At 48.2% G+C, this 16570-nt stretch overlaps 6 protein-coding genes across 7 annotated transcripts; 3 read left to right on the top strand and 3 right to left on the bottom strand.

Annotated features, from left to right (window-relative positions):
- Positions 1-2250: 2250 nt before the first annotated feature.
- LOC120456367 lies at positions 2251-2783 on the bottom strand. Its single transcript, XM_039643180.2, has 2 exons — positions 2659-2783; positions 2251-2598 (listed from the first exon to the last, which is right to left on the bottom strand). Exon 2 carries the CDS (start codon positions 2595-2597, stop codon positions 2367-2369), a length of 231 nt encoding a protein of 76 aa, XP_039499114.1. The 5' UTR covers position 2598; positions 2659-2783; the 3' UTR covers positions 2251-2366.
- A 352-nt stretch (positions 2784-3135) lies between these two features.
- On the top strand, positions 3136-3889 carry LOC120456479. The gene has a single exon (XM_039643343.1). It carries the CDS (start codon positions 3139-3141, stop codon positions 3781-3783), a length of 645 nt encoding a protein of 214 aa, XP_039499277.1. The 5' UTR covers positions 3136-3138; the 3' UTR covers positions 3784-3889.
- A 59-nt stretch (positions 3890-3948) lies between these two features.
- LOC120456478 lies at positions 3949-5992 on the bottom strand. The gene is made up of 2 exons (XM_039643342.1): positions 4728-5992; positions 3949-4555 (listed from the first exon to the last, which is right to left on the bottom strand). The coding sequence occupies exons 1-2, from the start codon at positions 5791-5793 to the stop codon at positions 4464-4466; spliced, it is 1158 nt and encodes a 385-aa protein (XP_039499276.1). The 5' UTR covers positions 5794-5992; the 3' UTR covers positions 3949-4463.
- A 286-nt stretch (positions 5993-6278) lies between these two features.
- Positions 6279-7845, top strand: LOC120455856 (chitinase-3-like protein 2). Its single transcript, XM_039642327.2, has 2 exons — positions 6279-7240; positions 7306-7845. The coding sequence occupies exons 1-2, from the start codon at positions 6321-6323 to the stop codon at positions 7682-7684; spliced, it is 1299 nt and encodes a 432-aa protein (XP_039498261.1). The 5' UTR covers positions 6279-6320; the 3' UTR covers positions 7685-7845.
- LOC120455855 (TATA element modulatory factor) lies at positions 7695-11429 on the bottom strand. The gene is made up of 5 exons (XM_039642326.1): positions 10612-11429; positions 9041-10550; positions 8694-8970; positions 8398-8625; positions 7695-8337 (listed from the first exon to the last, which is right to left on the bottom strand). Exons 1-5 carry the CDS (start codon positions 11177-11179, stop codon positions 8119-8121), a joined length of 2802 nt encoding a protein of 933 aa, XP_039498260.1. The 5' UTR covers positions 11180-11429; the 3' UTR covers positions 7695-8118.
- A 426-nt stretch (positions 11430-11855) lies between these two features.
- Positions 11856-15638, top strand: LOC120455509 (E3 ubiquitin-protein ligase znrf2). 2 transcript variants are annotated; one of them, XM_039641774.2, is made up of 8 exons: positions 11856-11924; positions 11995-13250; positions 13791-13917; positions 14005-14100; positions 14188-14293; positions 14999-15069; positions 15141-15311; positions 15410-15638. In XM_039641774.2, exons 2-6 carry the CDS (start codon positions 12744-12746, stop codon positions 15054-15056), a joined length of 894 nt encoding a protein of 297 aa, XP_039497708.1. In that variant the 5' UTR covers positions 11856-11924; positions 11995-12743; the 3' UTR covers positions 15057-15069; positions 15141-15311; positions 15410-15638. The 2 variants fall into 2 exon arrangements, with proteins under 2 accessions (XP_039497708.1, XP_039497709.1); XM_039641775.2 differs by having other exon boundaries at positions 11882-13250; positions 15392-15638.
- Positions 15639-16570: the final 932 nt, after the last annotated feature.

Below are 16570 nucleotides of genomic sequence, written 5' to 3'. Positions count from 1 at the left end.
GTATATATAGATATATAGTAGCTCTCCGTTTAAAAAACACCTGCTTTCAGTTGCATTTTTTTTGTTGATTTCTTGAAGCACTTCTGTTGCAATTGGCAACTTTTCCGCACAGTGCTGCAACAGCAGGCGATGGAACTTCAGTTGAGTCCTGTCTTGGCAGCAGCACTAAAATCAACAAATTTTTAAGGACCAACCCCCCCCCCCCCCACCCCCCAAGAAAGGCAGCCCAGGATGGTGGCATGCAATCTGCTTTGGGCCGAGCCGAAAATAATACCCTACCATCGAATAAGTGGCCGCATAATGCCATAAAGGCATGCAGCAGTAGTGTGAGAGTGAGAGTAAAAGGGTATACAAATAATGGATAGTCATCCGGAGTGCGGACTGGAGCCGATATGCATCTGACAGCATTATGGGTAAATTTGTTTGCCTTGTAAGCATATCCTTGGGCGCACATCCGGCTGGGGATATGTCTACCATCTGCCTAACAAGCCAACAACAGTTTAGTTTGCTCCATTTCCGTCCTGCTCGTCTTTGTCTGGCTTCTGTTTTTGGTTCTGGCTGCTGGCTGCTGGCTGCTGGCTGCTGGCTGCTGGCTGCTGGCTGCTGGAGCCTGAAGTTTGCAGTCTGGATTCTGGAGTCTTCCAACTTAATCTGCATATGCGACCAAACATCTGGACGACGGACCAAGGACGACTCTGCCAACATAAATTGCCGGGCAACGAGTCCCAAAATCAGGACTCAGCCTCCGGTTTCGTAAGCAATTCACTTGGAAAGCAAGAGGCTGGCATTCTCAGGCCATCAAAGATTCACCAGTTTACACTAACTTTGCTGCTTTAGTGCAAATCAGCTAATGGATTGAATGAGCATATTAATTAGCTAGTTATACCCGTTACTCGTAGAGTAAAAGGGTATACTAGATTCGTTGAAAAGTATGTAACAGGCAGAAGGAAGGGTTTCCGACCATATAAAGTATATATATTCTTGATCAGGACCAATAGCCGAGTCGATATGACCATGTCCGTCTGTCCGTCTGTCCGTCTGTCCGTCTGTCCGTCTGTCCGTCTGTCCGTCTGTCTGTCCGTCCGTATGAACGCTGTGATCTCAGGAACTACAAAAGCTAGAAAGTTAGGATTAAGCATACAGACTCCAGAGACATAGACGCAGCGCAAGTTTGTCGATTCATGTTGCCACGCCCACTCTAACGCCCACAAACCGCCCAAAACTGCCACGCCCACACTTTTGAAAAATGTTTTGATATCTTTTCATTTTTGAATTGGTCTTGTAAATTTCTATCGATTTGCCAAAAAACTTTTTGCCACGCCCACTCTAACGCCCACAAACCGCCAAAAGCTGCTACGCCCACACTTTTGAAAAATGTTTTGATATCTTTTCATTTTTGTATTGGTCTTGTAAATTTCTATCGATTTGCCAAAACACTTTTTGCCACGCCCCCTCTAACGCCCACAAACCGCCCAAAACTGCCACGCCCACACTTTTGAAAAATGTTTTGATATTTTTTCATTTTTGTATTATTCTTGTAAATTTCTATCGATTGGCCAAAAAACTTTTTGCCACGCCCACTCTAACGCCCACAAATCGCCAAAAGCTGCTACGCCCACACTTTTGAAAAATGTTTTGATATTTTTTCATTTTTGTATTGGTCTTGTAAATTTCTGTCGATTTGCCAAAAAACTTTTTAAATTTAAATGCTGAGTAACGGGTATCTAATAGTCGGGAAACTCGACTATAGCGTTCTTTCTTGTTTTGATCTAGTACCATTATAGCGTTATATATATATGGCCAACTCGAATATACTACTCCCTATGAACTCCAACTTGAACTCCTTTGGGTTCGTGTCGTGCGTTGCGTTATCAATTATCAATCAATTTCCCCAGCTCCCCTTTGATGTCACTTGCCCATTTTGGCGTAAATCGAAAACGTTTCCCACTCGGATCGTAAAATCCGGCCATAAACCGGGCAGCATATCAAGTGCGTATCCGTATCCGTATCCGTATCCGTGCCCGTGCCCGTGCGCATCCTTGGCTGATGACTCATCAATAAAGCAAATAAAAGATGCGAAGGAGCTGCTACGCCCTTTGGGTCGAAAGGTGTCCTCTCGGAAAATGAGCAAATATCCGCTGAATCAGGATTGCCGGAATTAACGCATCAGCATGTCTCTTTTATATGGGAAAAATTAAACACGAATGATGCAATTTAACTATTAATGTAAGCCATTTGATCGTATGTACATGGTATTCAAATAATTAAATTCCGCCTATTGGCCAATCTACTATTTACAGATGTAGCATATCCGCTTCAGCCTTTTCATTTGATGAAAATATTTTTGGCATTACACCAATGTCTTGTCACTTTGCTCGTTTGTCGGTCATCAACGAATCCTTGGGGGGAAATCCGTTGATGAACTCGCAATGCGGCTGCTCTCCCAGCCGAATGATCATGCACAGTCGCCCTTTTCCGCGCGGCTTTTTCCTGGCCATTTCCATGCGGCTCCTCTGAATATCGTTTGAATCCCATTCACCGGTGGCTGCATCTTCCCCTGGCAGCACCGTTTCCGCGCTGTCCTGATCGTTCACCATTCTGCTCATGCCGTAGAAATAGAACAATGAGTTGTGAAGGAAAGTATCACTTTCATTTTACCTGCTCTGAGATTTCGATTTTGGTTTCCTTTTTTTTTGTCTCAATGCGTTGACAATAATGTCTCAGGCATATGGCATTTCGTCGTGCTTTGAAATTTGGCGTACTCCGCCTACTGCGGAGTACGCCATCAATCCAGCCAGAAAGATGAATCTGTTCAGATGCCCCATAACGCCGTGTATGCTTAGTAAAGTAAAGTTAGTAAAGTTGGAATTTAAAATATCCCGCCAATTCAGATTGAAACTGGTACTTTTAAAATTGGCGCCAAACTAAAACCGATTTAGGCCATTCTCACTTCCCAGCTTTTCCCTTGGGCTTTTTGTAAAGTAATTGAACATGCAGCCTTGAAGCAAAAGATAAGCAAATTAAAAATACGCAAAGCCCAAACTTGCAACTTGCAAAAAATAAACATATCGAACTGGAAAACACTTTCGCTTCGGCAGATTTTGGGTCAGTGGGAACAGTAGGATATTGGGCATTGTGATGTTCTGTTATCGAAAGCATCTTGTGGCGCCACTTTTCGGTTATCGTTGCTATTTTGTTAAAAACAAAAGCGTAAACAACATGTGCGAATCTGTTACGCCGGCGGATCAGCGCAATGTGGAGGTGAAGGCACGGATTCCGGGTGGAGCCGAGGGCTTCGAGAAGCGCCTGATCCTAGCCAGAAACCTGAGCGGCAGCCAGGATGCGCAGCTAATCGAGCAGCGGGATGTGTTCTTTGAATCACCGCTGGGTGGTCGCCTAAAGTTGCGCTACTTGCAGGCGCCATCGCGCTCCCAATTGGTCTACTACGATCGTCCGGATGTGGCCGGTCCCAAGCTCTCCAAGTTCAACAAGACGGAGGTGGACGAACCGGAGGTGCTGGAGAAGATCCTGCGCCAGTCGAACGGCGTCCTTGGTGTCCTGGCAAAGCGACGGCATCTATTCCTTTGCGGACAGACGCGCATCCACCTGGACGAGGTAAAGGATCTGGGACACTTCATGGAACTGGAGGTGTGCCTGACAGAGGAACAAACCCTCGAGGAGGGCCAAGCCATCGCCGAGAAGCTGTCCAGAGAACTGGGCATCCAGGAGGAGGACCTAATGACCGGCTCGTACTTCGATGCCCTCAGAAAGCTGAATCGTTAAGCGTATAATCCCTTTATATATCCCTTTTTACGATTAGTTCCTTACCCAAAATCAGCAAAACCAGCAATTGTTATCCATAAAGGCATTTTGTGAGGCAAACTTCAAACATAGATGGGCTTTTACTAAAATAATTATATCCATAATTATAGCAAACGAATCACGCGCTTGGTGTATAATAGGTATCTTTTATTTTGTGAGTTGTTGCAAAAACACAAAGTCAAACTCAAGTCTGGCAATGGATATTTACAAAATCGCTTTCCGTTGGCTACGCTAGTTGGTGTGAACAGAACTTAAAGTCGATAGTTTTAAATGCAAAATGGGTAGAACGACGAACACAAGGATGAAGCGCGACGGCCTGGAGCTTGTTAACTGTTAAACTAAACATAGGCTTACGATCTAGGACTTGAGGATTACAATGGGCGACGAATTGAGCCGGTGGCCTAAGGGTCTAGTAAATTGAAAACGAAGGCAGCTTCTAGCTTCCCTTGTTTCTTTCATTTCCATTCCATTCCATTCCTTTTGTTTTGTTTTTGTTTTGCTTGCTTATCCAATGGAGCGGCAAAATTCGTAAAATAATTTTGGCTTGGTAAAAGTCGTGGTTGTGTGTGTATATATGGCGCTTAAAGCTAGGAGCGAGGGAAGCGGGAAACGTGGACTGTCATCTGGAGTAGGACTGTCCTCTAGCAGTAGGATCCAATTAGGCTGATGGACAGCGTTTCGGAGATGGGATCCGGCGCAGAGATCGGTTTCCAGTACAACCAATTGTAACTGACTGCAAAAGCGTTGGGAATTTGTAAGAAATCGATGGGATTTTTAGGAGAAACCCCACATTGAAAGGCTCGTTAGTGCAAGAAACACACAGTTGCAATTAGCACAAAATGGCTAATGATAACCTATCTTCTGTGGAGTATGCCCCGAAACAAAAGCACTCAAACGATACTCACGCACAAAGGACTGGGTTAGTCGCAGGGACAAGGTGCGACAGCGGTGCCGGCACTCACTGGTGGGTCGCAAGATGATGAACCGCGTGCCCACCGCCTGGTGGACATAGACATTGGAGCATTCCGTCTCCGGCAAGGTGTAGGCCGGCGCCTGGGCAGTATCGATGGCCACATAACGCTCCAGGGCCACGCCCATGCTGGGCAATCGCGTTGGCCGTGCGAAAATGGGACGCAAAAGGCGCGCGGGCAGCATGCGGTTGCAGCGCCAAAGATTGTGCGCCTGCTGGGTCCAGCTGCTGTTGAACTGCCCAAAGAGATCCTCGAGATTGTGCACGTCCTGGTTGGTCGAGTGCACCCGATACGCGTCGCGCTGGAAGATCTGATGATTGCTGGCGTAGATGTTGTAGAACTGGCTCAAGTCAATGGCCTCCAGCTGGTTGCTGCGAAAGGCAATGGGCGATCCCTCCGGCTGATGGCACTTGTGGTTCTTATGGTACTCCAGCGGATGACTATCTGCGCACTCCTCGCCCTCCAACCAGATGGTCTCCACATCGGCGCACGGCCCACAGCTCAGATCCTCCAGCTGAAAGAACGGATTACCCATCAGGCAGGACTCGTCGTAGAGCTCTGTAAGCTGTGGGAATCGTTGGATCAGCGGCATGGTCATTCGCCGCCACATGCGCATCCCGGGATAGACCATGGCCTGGACAACGCGCTCCTGGTGGCCGCCGGTGGAGCTGGTTACCTCGTAACGGTAGGCGGCCACGCAGAGCGACACCAGCGTCAGGTAGAACAGCCAGCAGAGGATTTGCCGTCGCCGGTCCAGCAGATGATGCAGTACCTCCAGCTTGAGGTAGGCCATCAAGGGGGCGGGTGGCGTGACGCCAGTTTGCCAATTGCGTTGGCGGAAATACTGAAAGAGCACATAATTGTCGAAGCTCAGGGATCGCACACCGTACCGCTGATCCGCCAGCCGGCGCAGCTGACGCACTGCACCCGAATATCGCTGCAGCACCTGCTGGCGACTCAGCTGCACAAAGTTCAGATCATAGTCCTCCGGATCCTCCATGGCGCTCCTTGGGTCACATAAACAAATGGATTGGTACTCGATTTTCCGATGTGTTTTCGTTGTCCTGTCGTTTTGGAGGAATTTCCGTTTGTCGGAGATCACTTAAAGTTCATTTTTAACACACAGCATTCTGTTTTTTGTTTCCTTTTGATTTTATTTGTTTTCTTTTTGTGATATGATATCGATGTAAGAAGGCGTTTTTGTTAACAATAGCATTGTTATCGATAAGCTAGGGATGGAGCGTTACATAACAAAATACAGTAAGCATTTAATACAATGGACAATATAGGAAGAGTGTCAGAGCCTTATAAAAACAATGGCTAACAAATATTAGATTAAGCTTAATAAAGTTTAATCGCTTAATAGGGGCTTAAGTAGAATATTTACATTTGTAATAATAAAACATATATAACATCCTCTAAAAAACAGAATACTTCAAATATATCGAAGAACGCCAGCCCTGATCGATTTCTTCTTGTGTTATTGTTTTTCGTTTGTTATGATAACAGTTTGTAATATCAGAGAAGATGGGGAACTACGAGAAACTGGAGGGCAGCTCCTTGGGGAAGATAACGAATGAGCTGCCCAGCCATGGACACCGCAATTGGACCCTGCGAACTTTGGTCTGCTGGAGTGCTTTGTTGTCGTCTTTGTTGTGCCTCTTCTTGGGATTCATTGGCATGGGTTTGCTGGGGCTCCAAACTGAGGAATTCCACAAGGTAGAGCAGCGATTGGTTTGCTACTATGCCAGCGATGGCAACCACAACCTTAGCCTTTTGGATGTTCCCGGCGAACTGTGCACCCACATCAATATCGGTCCCGCCACTTTGGATAATGCCACCATAGTCCTTCCCGATACCCTAAAACAGGTGCTACAGAACGACAGCCGATCCTATCGTGCTGCCCACCCGCAGGTTCATCTGCTTCTCTGGATCGGCGGAGCCGACAGCGGGCGGCAATTTGCCCTCATGGTGGCGAACCACGCCATGCGAAAGGTGTTCCTGCGCTCCCTCCGCGAAGTATTGCGCACCTATCCCAGTTTGGATGGCATCGATCTGGACTGGGAGTTCCCGAGTGCCTACGACCGTGAGAGAATGCATCTCTCGCAGCTGCTTTACGAGATTAGAACGGAGTGGCGACGCGAAAAGCGCCCCAATAATATTCTCTCGCTGGCGGTGGCTGCTCCCGAGGGTATCGCCTTCTATGCCTACGACATCCGAGAGCTAAATCTGTACGCAGACTATGTAAATCTGATGTCCTATGATTTCCACTTTTACCGCGAGGACACACCCTTTACAGGCTTAAATGCTCCACTTTATGCCCGCTCGCAGGAACGTTCGCTAATGGCCACGTTCAACATCAATTACACGGTTCAGTGGTGGCTGAAGAGCGGCCTGGAGCCACAGCGGTTGGTTGTGGGTCTGCCCACCTACGGACACTCCTTTACGTTAGTAGCTGCATACATTTCAGAATGAATCCCTCGTTAATTACACTTTCTCACCCACCAAACAGGTTGGTTAATCCCCTAAATCACCGCATAGGAGCTCCTGCTTCGGGTTACGGAAAATGTGGCCAACTGGGCTTCACCACACTGTCCGAAACTTGTGAGTGTGCCGCCAAGTATTTCAAACCCAACTTGTCCTACGATGCCGACAGTTGTTCCCCATATTTAAGCGCTCTGCAGGAGTGGATATCCTATGAAAACCAAACGAGCATCGCCTGCAAGGCCAACTACGTAAAGTCCCTCAATCTGGGCGGCGTTATGGTCTTCTCCCTGAACACCGATGATCTCAGGAACTCATGCAGCTTTTTGCCAAACTCGAAATACAACGAGAAACCGGTATTTCCTCTAACCCAGGCCATTAAGGACGTCCTACGGGAGTCGCTGTGATTACTCTGTATTATTTGATATTTGATTTATTTGCAAGAGGCTGTTGCTTCTGCTGCTGTGTCACAACCGCCTGGCAAACTGCTCGGAACAGAAACAGTTTTGTACATAGTCATAGACGATAACTTTATGTATATATAAGTATAAATTAAATTATCACAATCGATCAATTCATAATATAACTAGATGGTGTCAGCATACGCAAATCATAGGTATATACTCGCATGTACATGTGTGTGGTGGCTGGTGTTTTGGGAGGATTGGGACGTGAAAGTGGGTGCCCCACACCGGATCCGTATCGCTTGGCTAATCGAATAGTATAGAAAGCATAATACATTATAACTGGGAATGGGAGACGGAGTTGGACAACGTTACGATGGCCACGTCCGCCGCAGGCATGGCAACTCGGGCAGGGAGACGATCCTGCGCTCCGGCAATCATGTTTGCTTCGGCGGTCGTTGCAGATTGGGTGGCGGAGCGGCCAGAAGCTCGTCGATCTGCAGCTTGTAGGCCGCCTTCAGCTCGGTCAGATCCAGCTCCAGTTCCTCGGTGCGCTCCACCTTCTCGCCGTACATCTGGAGCAAGGCGTCGTAGCGATGCTGCAGGTCCTCGTAACCCTTCTCCATCACCTCGTACACCTGCTGCTTCTCCTTCATCTATCATTAGATGGATATAATGAATTATTATCTCTGATAAATAGGGGCTCTCATTCCTACCGTTTCCAGCTCGATGGTCAGGTTGGATATCTCGCCGTCAAGCACGCTTCGCTCTGCCTGTAGGCGCGACACTTCCCACTGCAGGTGGGTCAGCTCACCGTCGCGCTGCTTCAGCAGAGCCTGCAGGTGCTCCAAAGTTGTGGTGTTGGCCGCCAGGAAGCTCAGGTGTACACCTTGGATGATGCCCGATTGCTGGCGGCCCGAGTTGGAAGCGCAATCGAGGTCGTCCTGAATTTGGCAGTAAATTAGAGACTTAAGAAGGTTCTTCATTTAAAAGATTAGGTAGGTTAGATTACCGCTTGCCAGTCGATCATGCCGCCCAGGGTCTCCTCATTGGAACCACTGTCGTCCACCAAGCTGAGAGGCGGTGAGGAGCGCTGTGGTGCCTGGGATTTCGGCAGCTGCATTTGCAGCTGTGGCTGCAACTCACTGCTAGCCTTCACCGCCTCCACGGTCAGCAGCGTGGGCTGTTTCCTCTGCTCGGCTTCCGCCTTTAGGCGCAGGCACTGCTGCTCCAGACTCGCAATCCTCTCCTGCTGCTGCTTAATCTCTTCCTGCAGCAGGCTCAGTTGTCTATTAGGTTCAACAAAAAGTTTATGGTATAAGAAATGGGTGAGTCGATAAATCGCTTAAAGGCACGCACTTTTTGTGGTCGTTTTCCTTATTGCCGGATTCCAGATCGTGCTGACGCAGTGCCATCTTGGCAGCTTCCGCCTCCATCAGCGCGCTGGACAGCTTCTCCTCCAGCAGGCCGCAACGGGTGCGCAGCAGCTCCTGCTTCTCGCCCTGTACAGATTCCAGTTGCTGAAGCGAGCGCAGTTGTACCTGTGAGTCGTCCAGTTTCTGGAGAAGCTGCTGCTCTTCGCGGTTCCAGCCAGCGGAGCGCTGGTCCAGGGTGCGCTGCAGCGACTCGATCTGTCGTATCAGCGGTGTGGTAGTGGCACCCAGCTCTTGAGTGGAACTTTCCGCTCGCAGCTCGGCGGCTTCTAGGCGACGCATTAGTTGGCGGTTCTCCTCGCGCATCTGCTGCTCCCTTCTGGCCAGGCTGTGCTCGGCCAGACGCAATTTTTCGCGCAGGTCGGAGACCTGCTGCACGTACTCCTGCTGCTCCGCACGCAGACTGTCCTGCTCCAATCGCGTACGCTTCTGGAGGTCTCCCTTAAGGACATCGAAGCTGGCTTGCAGGGCAGCCAGTCTGGACTGAAGATCTTCGATGCGACTGCGGCTCTCGGCGTTCTCCTCATCCACGCGCTTCTTCTCCGCCGTCATCCGGCACACCGCCTCGATTTGGGTGCGCTCCATTTCCTCCTTGGCTGCTAGGGATCTCTTAAGGCGCTCCGATTCGCTGGAAAGCAGCGAGATCTGCTCGCCATTCTTTTTCAGCAGCGTGTCCGAAGTCTTCTCCTTGGCGCGAAGTTTCTTGATGATCGTCGACTGCTGCAGGATCTCCTTGGACAGCTTCTCGCCCTCGGACTGCAGGGCGGCGATCATCTCGTTACATTCGGCTAGCTCATCCTTGGGTATTTTGTTCTGCAGCTCATCGCGCAGACTCTTCATTTGGATGCGCAGGGCATCGCGTTCGCGGATGCTGGCCTGGAACTTCTTGTCCAGCGCTGACAGACGCTGCACTGCATCCGCCGCATCCGGACTGTTGGCGCTATCGGCTGCCGCCTCAACGCGGGCGCGCAACTCCTGGTTCCGCTCGAGGAGCTCGGCATTCTGGCGCTCTGATTGCAGCAGTCGCTGCTCCCGCGCCTCAATCACCTGGTTCAGCTCGCTGATGCGTTGCACCAGTTTGTCCAGCTCCGACTGTGAGTCCTCCGACAGCAGCGAGATCTCCGAGGGCTCGCGATGGTGTCCCTTGGGCTTTAGACAAACCTTGCCGCCCGCGAGCTCTTTGAACTTTTGCGGACTGGTACGCGTGGTGGTGCTGTTGGTGCTGGAGTCGCCATTTGGATTGGAGATGATCTCAATGTCCGAGGAGGTGGACGAGTAGCTCTGGTCCACCACTTCCGCCTTGGCCGGAGCTGGTGACTTGCCCTTGTGGCTTATCTGCAGCTGGATGTCCTCAAAGCTCTGCGTGGAATCGGAGTCGGCATTACCGGCTGCCTGAATGTCGCTCAGTATCAGAGCCTTCATGGTTTTCGTGGAGTCTGCAGATGGAAAGATTATCACTGTTAGGAAGGTTTTGGGAATATCGGCAAGGCTATATACCATTCAGATGATCCTCCATGTGGCGTTCCAGCTGGGTGCCGTCATCGTCATCATCCTCGCCGTCGCCCTCGGCATTGTCAGACGTGTCATTGCTGGCGATGATGACAATGCTGTCGGGCAAGGAGGGCTCCGTGTCCGGCGACATCTCCACTTCGCTGGCCGTGGTGGCCGTTATGAGTTCCAGCGAGGATTCGGACATGCGCTTGGCCACCGAGGGCACATCGCCGCCGCATGGCGAGATGGGCGAGGTCGGGGAGGAGAGCAGATCCACCGAATCCGAAGTGGCTGACTGCCGTTTGCCGTAGGCGGCACTTCCAGGCACGGATGTGGGTGTGGGCGGAATGGTTACCATCTCGTTGGCATGCGGATTGTCGAAGAATGTAGGCGTGTCCGAAGCGGGCGTGGCAGCGGATCCGACTGTCTCCGTGGATGCATTGTTGCCAGGCTGTGTGCCACCTTCGCCCGCAGCTCCTGTCACCGGCGAGTCCTTCTCCGCCGCCTTGCTGTCATCGTCCTGGATGTCCAGCGCCTCAATCAGCACCGTTTTGGCCTTTTCGAACCAGCTCATCTTGGGTGCGGATGTGGAATCGCAGCCCGATGTGCCACTGTATCTATATTGTTGTTGACGTTGCCGCAGTAGCCTGGCGAATTGAGTCCGATCTCGACCGCACTCCTGCTGGTCCGACTGCTCCTGCTGCAATCTCCTGCTCCTTGGCGGCACATGCAAATCCCAGGTCTTTGGAGGACTTCGGATTTGCCTGTTTTATGGCCAATTGGAATTGTGTTTTCAACAACTTAACTCAGCCCCGATAACTATAGTCGGCTATCGATAGGTCAGCTGTGTGACCATCGGTCGTGCAGTACAGTGAGCACGCGATACTATGAAAATAAATTTAATTCAAATTTATTATTTAGTACTTGTCTATTTTAATTAAATGTTATCCGAGCCATTGTGAACTAATTAACACATGAAATCTATCTTTTATTACGTAGATATTTTATATTGAGATTGAGATTTGTACGTATTAAAATTGCATCGATGCAAACGAACCTAAAAATTTGGCGAAAGAAAAAAAGCTTATACCCCATGTAGCGATATGGCACAAAATTAATTAAACAACAACAACAAATTAAAATCGATACATTAATATTTATATTTCTGAAATGCGTAAATAAGGAACACTCATGGAGGTTCATGTCCTTGCTAGGTGCCTATGCAGTATCGCCACCATTCTTATTAGAATACAGCCGACAATCGATTGGCCCTCCCAATTGGACTAACGCCTCTGTTGATATCGAGAAACTCTTTTAATGTAATGTATAAAAAAAATAAAAAAAAAATATGGAAAACGGTCATTTAAATTGAGAGTGTAATCAAGGCAGATTGGGCAGCAGCGTCGTGTCGCGTCACACCTATTTTTTAGTCGGCGAGAGCAGCAGTAGTGCACCGCGTAGCGTTTGGATCGGATTGCATAGGATAAGGCAGCAGGAGCCAGTGGCAAGTGGCAAGTAGCGAGTAGCAAGGAGCAAGTAGCAGGCGCAGGAGCAGCTAGTTCCCATCATCAGTCATCGGGAGTCATCCGGCGACCGCAGAGCCGACTCGAGTTCCAAAACACCATAGCACCAGAGCTGCAGAACATCCGAACATCTAAACATCTGAACATCTGAGTCCCCGGAATCAGCAGGCGGAGCACAATAAAACGGGGCAGCAACAATAACAATCGCTACTCAACTACGCACCGATTGACGCCCGACCGCCCACCCCCCGTCCTCGACACCTCCTCGCCACCTCCTCCCCACTCCTCGAGCACCCGCACTTTTGGCACAAACACCGAAACACCAAAACACACACACTCACACACCAGCACACACACTCGCACACTCCGCACACACACACACACTTATCAAGCGAACGACAAAAAAGCGACCGCATTTATCATCCGCCCATCGCAAATCGCACATCGCATTGTTTGCTATTGTTGTCTGCTCCGTTTTTCGCACGCGAAGGAGCAGACAAAGAGGACGCGCCAAGGAGGCGGAGAAGTGCAGAAGGCGGTGGTGGAGCAGGAGCTGGCGCAGCAGCAGGCGCAGGTGGACAAAGGTTCGTCGCCCAGTTAAATCCACCAGCATCTATGGGTCAAAAGGCGAGCACTCCGGCGACCAGTGGCCAACAGAGCCCACGCTCCAGGACATTCTCGAGCAGTTCGACAGGAGCCGCTGATGCGGCGCTGCAGCAGCAGCACCAGCAGAATCCCGGCCAAAATCGTGGCGCCGGCAATGACTCCAGCGGTCAGGGTTTCAATCTGCTGCGCACTTTGCCCGGCCTGCAGGTGTACCACAACCAGAACTCCACGTCCATCGATCGCCAGCGGGCGCGGAGTCTGAGCTCCGTGCCGGATATTCAGCAACAGGCGCAGCAGCAGCAGCAGCAGGGATCGATCACCTCGTCCGGCAGCAGTCCGCACTCGCATCCACATGCGGCGCACGGACACCCGCCCGTTGGTGTCTCCGTATCCGTGTCCGGGAATGCGAATGCGAATGCCAATAGCAACAGCAGCTTCGCGGCCGCCGGGAACAACAATGGATCCGCCACACAGTCCTACATGCAGCAGAGGCGCACCCTCGGCGATTCCATAAGGGTGAGTCCTGGAGGGGATTACAACGGAAGCAGGGTCAGTTTAGATAACTTTAACCACAGTATGTAGACATTCCGAAGGTCAGCAGGTTACTCCTCGATTTATATGTCTGTCCAGTGGCAGGCATTGTCCAACTTGTTCGATATCTATTTTTGGATTCAACAAGGGTAATTCCATTAATAAGTACTTAATAGTTGGGTAAATAAGCCGAATACCCAGAATGCATTCACATTGTATGTATTTATCACTAAATATCGGATTTATACCTCAAATATTGGCATATTTGTATTCCATCATTTTCAGATGGCATTAAAGATTCCGAAAATAGTATCTAGAACTTCAGACTGCGAGTGGCTATAATGTTCAATAGATACACACTGTTTTAACTGGTTTAGAGTACTTAAAAACTAATTTGGATCAGTTCGATCTATGAATAGTCAAGTGATGCAAATGAATCTCTTTAGTCAGCAGTAGAAATTACGTATGCGTCCCATGTTACCAAAATCCTAACCCCTTCTTTTTTCTCGCAATCCCCTGTTTCAGGACATGTCAATGACCGGCGGCAACATCGCCGAGAGCATCGCCCTGGCCGCTTCCGCCACGTCCGCCAATGGGATCGGTCGTGTCTACACAGCCACCTCGCTTCCATCGCACATTTGGTCCTTCAATGGTGAGCGTTCGTGGCAGCCCCACAATCCGCACCATCCGTGCCATCTCCGATCTCTGATTTTGCTACATTTCCCTTACCATATTGCAGGTATCAAGTGCCCCGTGTGCAATAAGTTTGTGTTGCCGGACGACATCGAATGCCATTTAGTCATGTGCCTAACAAAACCACGACTCTCATATAACGGTATGCTGTTTACATAATCCCAATCCCAACGAGAATCGCCGCCGATATTCGCAGAAAGCTAATGTCTATGTTTATACCGCATTCCAGAGGACGTTCTCACGGACGCCAAGGGCGAGTGCGTCATCTGCCTGGAGGACCTGAGTCCGGGGGACACCATCGCCCGGCTGCCATGCCTCTGCATATATCACAAAGGGTGAGCACTGGGGGATCCCTAAGCTCTCTGTGCTTTTGCAATCCCAAACTAAGTCGTAGCGGTAGGGTACTTTCAAGTAGCTGAAATTTGAGGACTCCACTTTTTGTAAACTACGTATTTTAGATTTGAAATGTCAAGCTTTGAATGCCATTCCATTGGAAATGGAATTGCGATCTCGTCGAGAGGTGTAACATTCCACATTTGGATCATTTCCTATACTCATTTCATTGAGAAAATTGAGAAGAAAGGGTTTTAGGAGTTACTTCTTCAGCTGAAGAGGTAGAATGAAATAGAACGGATTTCTGGGATGACTATACAAAACAAATTTCAATATTTGATAAAAAATACGGTTGAATTTATTCTTCAGCTAGCTGAGTTACTTTATTGCAGACGGTTGTAAACCCGCACAGTAGGGAATTATAATCTTATCTGTAAAGTAATCGCGAAATTTGCCCTTAAAGAGGAAAGTGAACAAGCCCGCAAAACCGCAAAGCTAGCAAAAAAAAATATTAGACAACAAACAAAGAGTCAATAACGAGAAATTGAGGAGTGTCTGAGTTTGAATTTTCACTTTTCCCACCCCTTTGGGGCCATAAATTTAAAAATAAGTATGCTCACATAATGGCCGCTTGTAGTGTGAGCACTTTTCCCCGAAACGCCGGCAGTGCTAATTACAATTCGTTTGCTTCTTTCGCCCCCCCGCAGATGCATCGATCGTTGGTTTGAGGTGAATCGCTCCTGCCCCGAGCATCCTGGAGATTAGTAATCCTTGCCAGGTAAGCGCCTATCCTTGCAGATGGTGCAGTTGTTACTCTTGGACTCACACATCCATTTGCTGTTGCTGCAGGTCTCGCCGAGTTGTTTGTGTGGTGCGTTATGCAAGCGAGGAGGAGGAGTTATGGAGCAGGAATCGATATGGAGCAGCGACTGGAACTGGCCAGCTGGACGCAGTGCGAGGATGGGTCCATTCTCTGGGTTGGGACGGAGATCCCAGGCCCAGTGACCAAAAACTTTGCACGTAAGTTGGGCCAAAAGAAAGTCATAACTTGAAAGAGATATGCATATTTCATATCATAGTGATAGCATACCATTTCATAGCATGTATACCATTTGCAGCCTTTCAACACCGCGACCAGCTGGAGCTTGTAAACAAAAAGCGGAGTATATGGGATAAAGGATGGTACATAGGAGAGGCTATGCCACAAAATGCTGATCTTGAGAGTGGGATCGAGGCATCGATCATTTGACCTACCGACCGACAGACCGAGAAACCGATCGACCGCTGGTGGAACCCAAACACACACAAATCAATTGAAACAAATTAATTTACAATGCTAAACTGGCAGTATAATAATAATAAACGTAATGCTAATAACAAGTGAATTATATAAGTAACGAAATCAACCAACCCACAAAAACTACAAGATGAAGCAACAACCAGAAGATTTAGATGACGGGAGATGAGGAGTGTAAAGCGAAGCAACCAACCAACCAACAAAAGAATGTCAACCAATGTGATGTTAAATTTTATATTTTGTACTATGGATAATGATGTAATTGTAATTGTAATGTATATGTATGTATTTATTATTTTAAACAGGACTAAAATAGGATAAACACAAGCGTAAGGAGAACACACACAAGAAAATAACAATAACAAACACTATTAATAACTATGTTAAATTAGAAGACAAACAAACGAAAACGAAAAGCAAAGCAACCAAAAAAACAAAACAAAACGATACAAAAAAGAAGAAGATTGAACTTCAAATAAGAATGAAATGTAAGGAAGATAGAAAACAATGGATCCCATATTTTCGGTGTATTTTAAGATTTGTTCAACAATTCGCAATCGATTCTCTTTGTGTTTATCCATTAGTTATGACTAGTTATATTTAAATTATTGTAACTTTTTATATCCATGTTTGTTATCAACATTTTGTTTGTGTTTTTGTTTAAACAAATGAAACATTTTTTTTAATTGACGAAAATCGAATGAGAAATATTTGAAATATTTCCCACTATTTGTAATTTGTCAATGTGAAGTTCTGGTCAAACGAAAGCTGAGGGCAAATCCGTTTGTATTTTTTTTTTTTGTAACTGTCGAAAGCTTCAAATTGGCCATATATATATGCATATATTCGGAATCGGCAGACATTGCAAACTGGTTGTAAACGATGCAGCGGCTAAGGAAAACTCAAAGCAATATATGTATGTAGGTTGGATTGAATGCAACCGCTGCACCGTTTGCAATCAGCTTCAGTCTTGTGAAGCTGT

This window comes from Drosophila santomea, chromosome X, assembly GCF_016746245.2.
Source record: "Drosophila santomea strain STO CAGO 1482 chromosome X, Prin_Dsan_1.1, whole genome shotgun sequence".
Taxonomy (NCBI): domain Eukaryota; kingdom Metazoa; phylum Arthropoda; class Insecta; order Diptera; family Drosophilidae; genus Drosophila; species Drosophila santomea.
The sequence above is the reverse complement of the archived record's forward strand: the minus strand, read 5'-3'. Positions and strand labels throughout refer to the sequence as shown.

Bases quoted from the DNA above. Each gene is read 5' to 3' on its own strand.
- LOC120456478 (XM_039643342.1), bottom strand. From the start codon at position 5,793: ATGGAGGATCCGGAGGACTATGATCTGAACTTTGTGCAGCTGAGTCGC. The intron at 4,556-4,727 runs GTGAGTATCGTT...ACGCTTTTGCAG, and splicing joins ACTAACCCAGTCCTTTGTGC to TCAGTTACAATTGGTTGTAC.
- LOC120455855 (XM_039642326.1), bottom strand. From the start codon at position 11,179: ATGAGCTGGTTCGAAAAGGCCAAAACGGTGCTGATTGAGGCGCTGGAC. The intron at 10,551-10,611 runs GTATATAGCCTT...TTCCATCTGCAG, and splicing joins CATGGAGGATCATCTGAATG to ACTCCACGAAAACCATGAAG. The intron at 8,338-8,397 runs GTAGGAATGAGA...ATCTAATGATAG, and splicing joins TGACCATCGAGCTGGAAACG to ATGAAGGAGAAGCAGCAGGT.
- LOC120456367 (XM_039643180.2), bottom strand. From the start codon at position 2,597: ATGGTGAACGATCAGGACAGCGCGGAAACGGTGCTGCCAGGGGAAGAT.
- LOC120455509 (XM_039641774.2), top strand. From the start codon at position 12,744: ATGGGTCAAAAGGCGAGCACTCCGGCGACCAGTGGCCAACAGAGCCCA. The intron at 14,101-14,187 runs GTATGCTGTTTA...ACCGCATTCCAG, and splicing joins ACCACGACTCTCATATAACG to AGGACGTTCTCACGGACGCC. The intron at 14,294-14,998 runs GTGAGCACTGGG...GCCCCCCCGCAG, and splicing joins CTCTGCATATATCACAAAGG to ATGCATCGATCGTTGGTTTG.
- LOC120455856 (XM_039642327.2), top strand. From the start codon at position 6,321: ATGGGGAACTACGAGAAACTGGAGGGCAGCTCCTTGGGGAAGATAACG. The intron at 7,241-7,305 runs GTTAGTAGCTGC...CCCACCAAACAG, and splicing joins ACCTACGGACACTCCTTTAC to GTTGGTTAATCCCCTAAATC.
- LOC120456479 (XM_039643343.1), top strand. From the start codon at position 3,139: ATGTTCTGTTATCGAAAGCATCTTGTGGCGCCACTTTTCGGTTATCGT.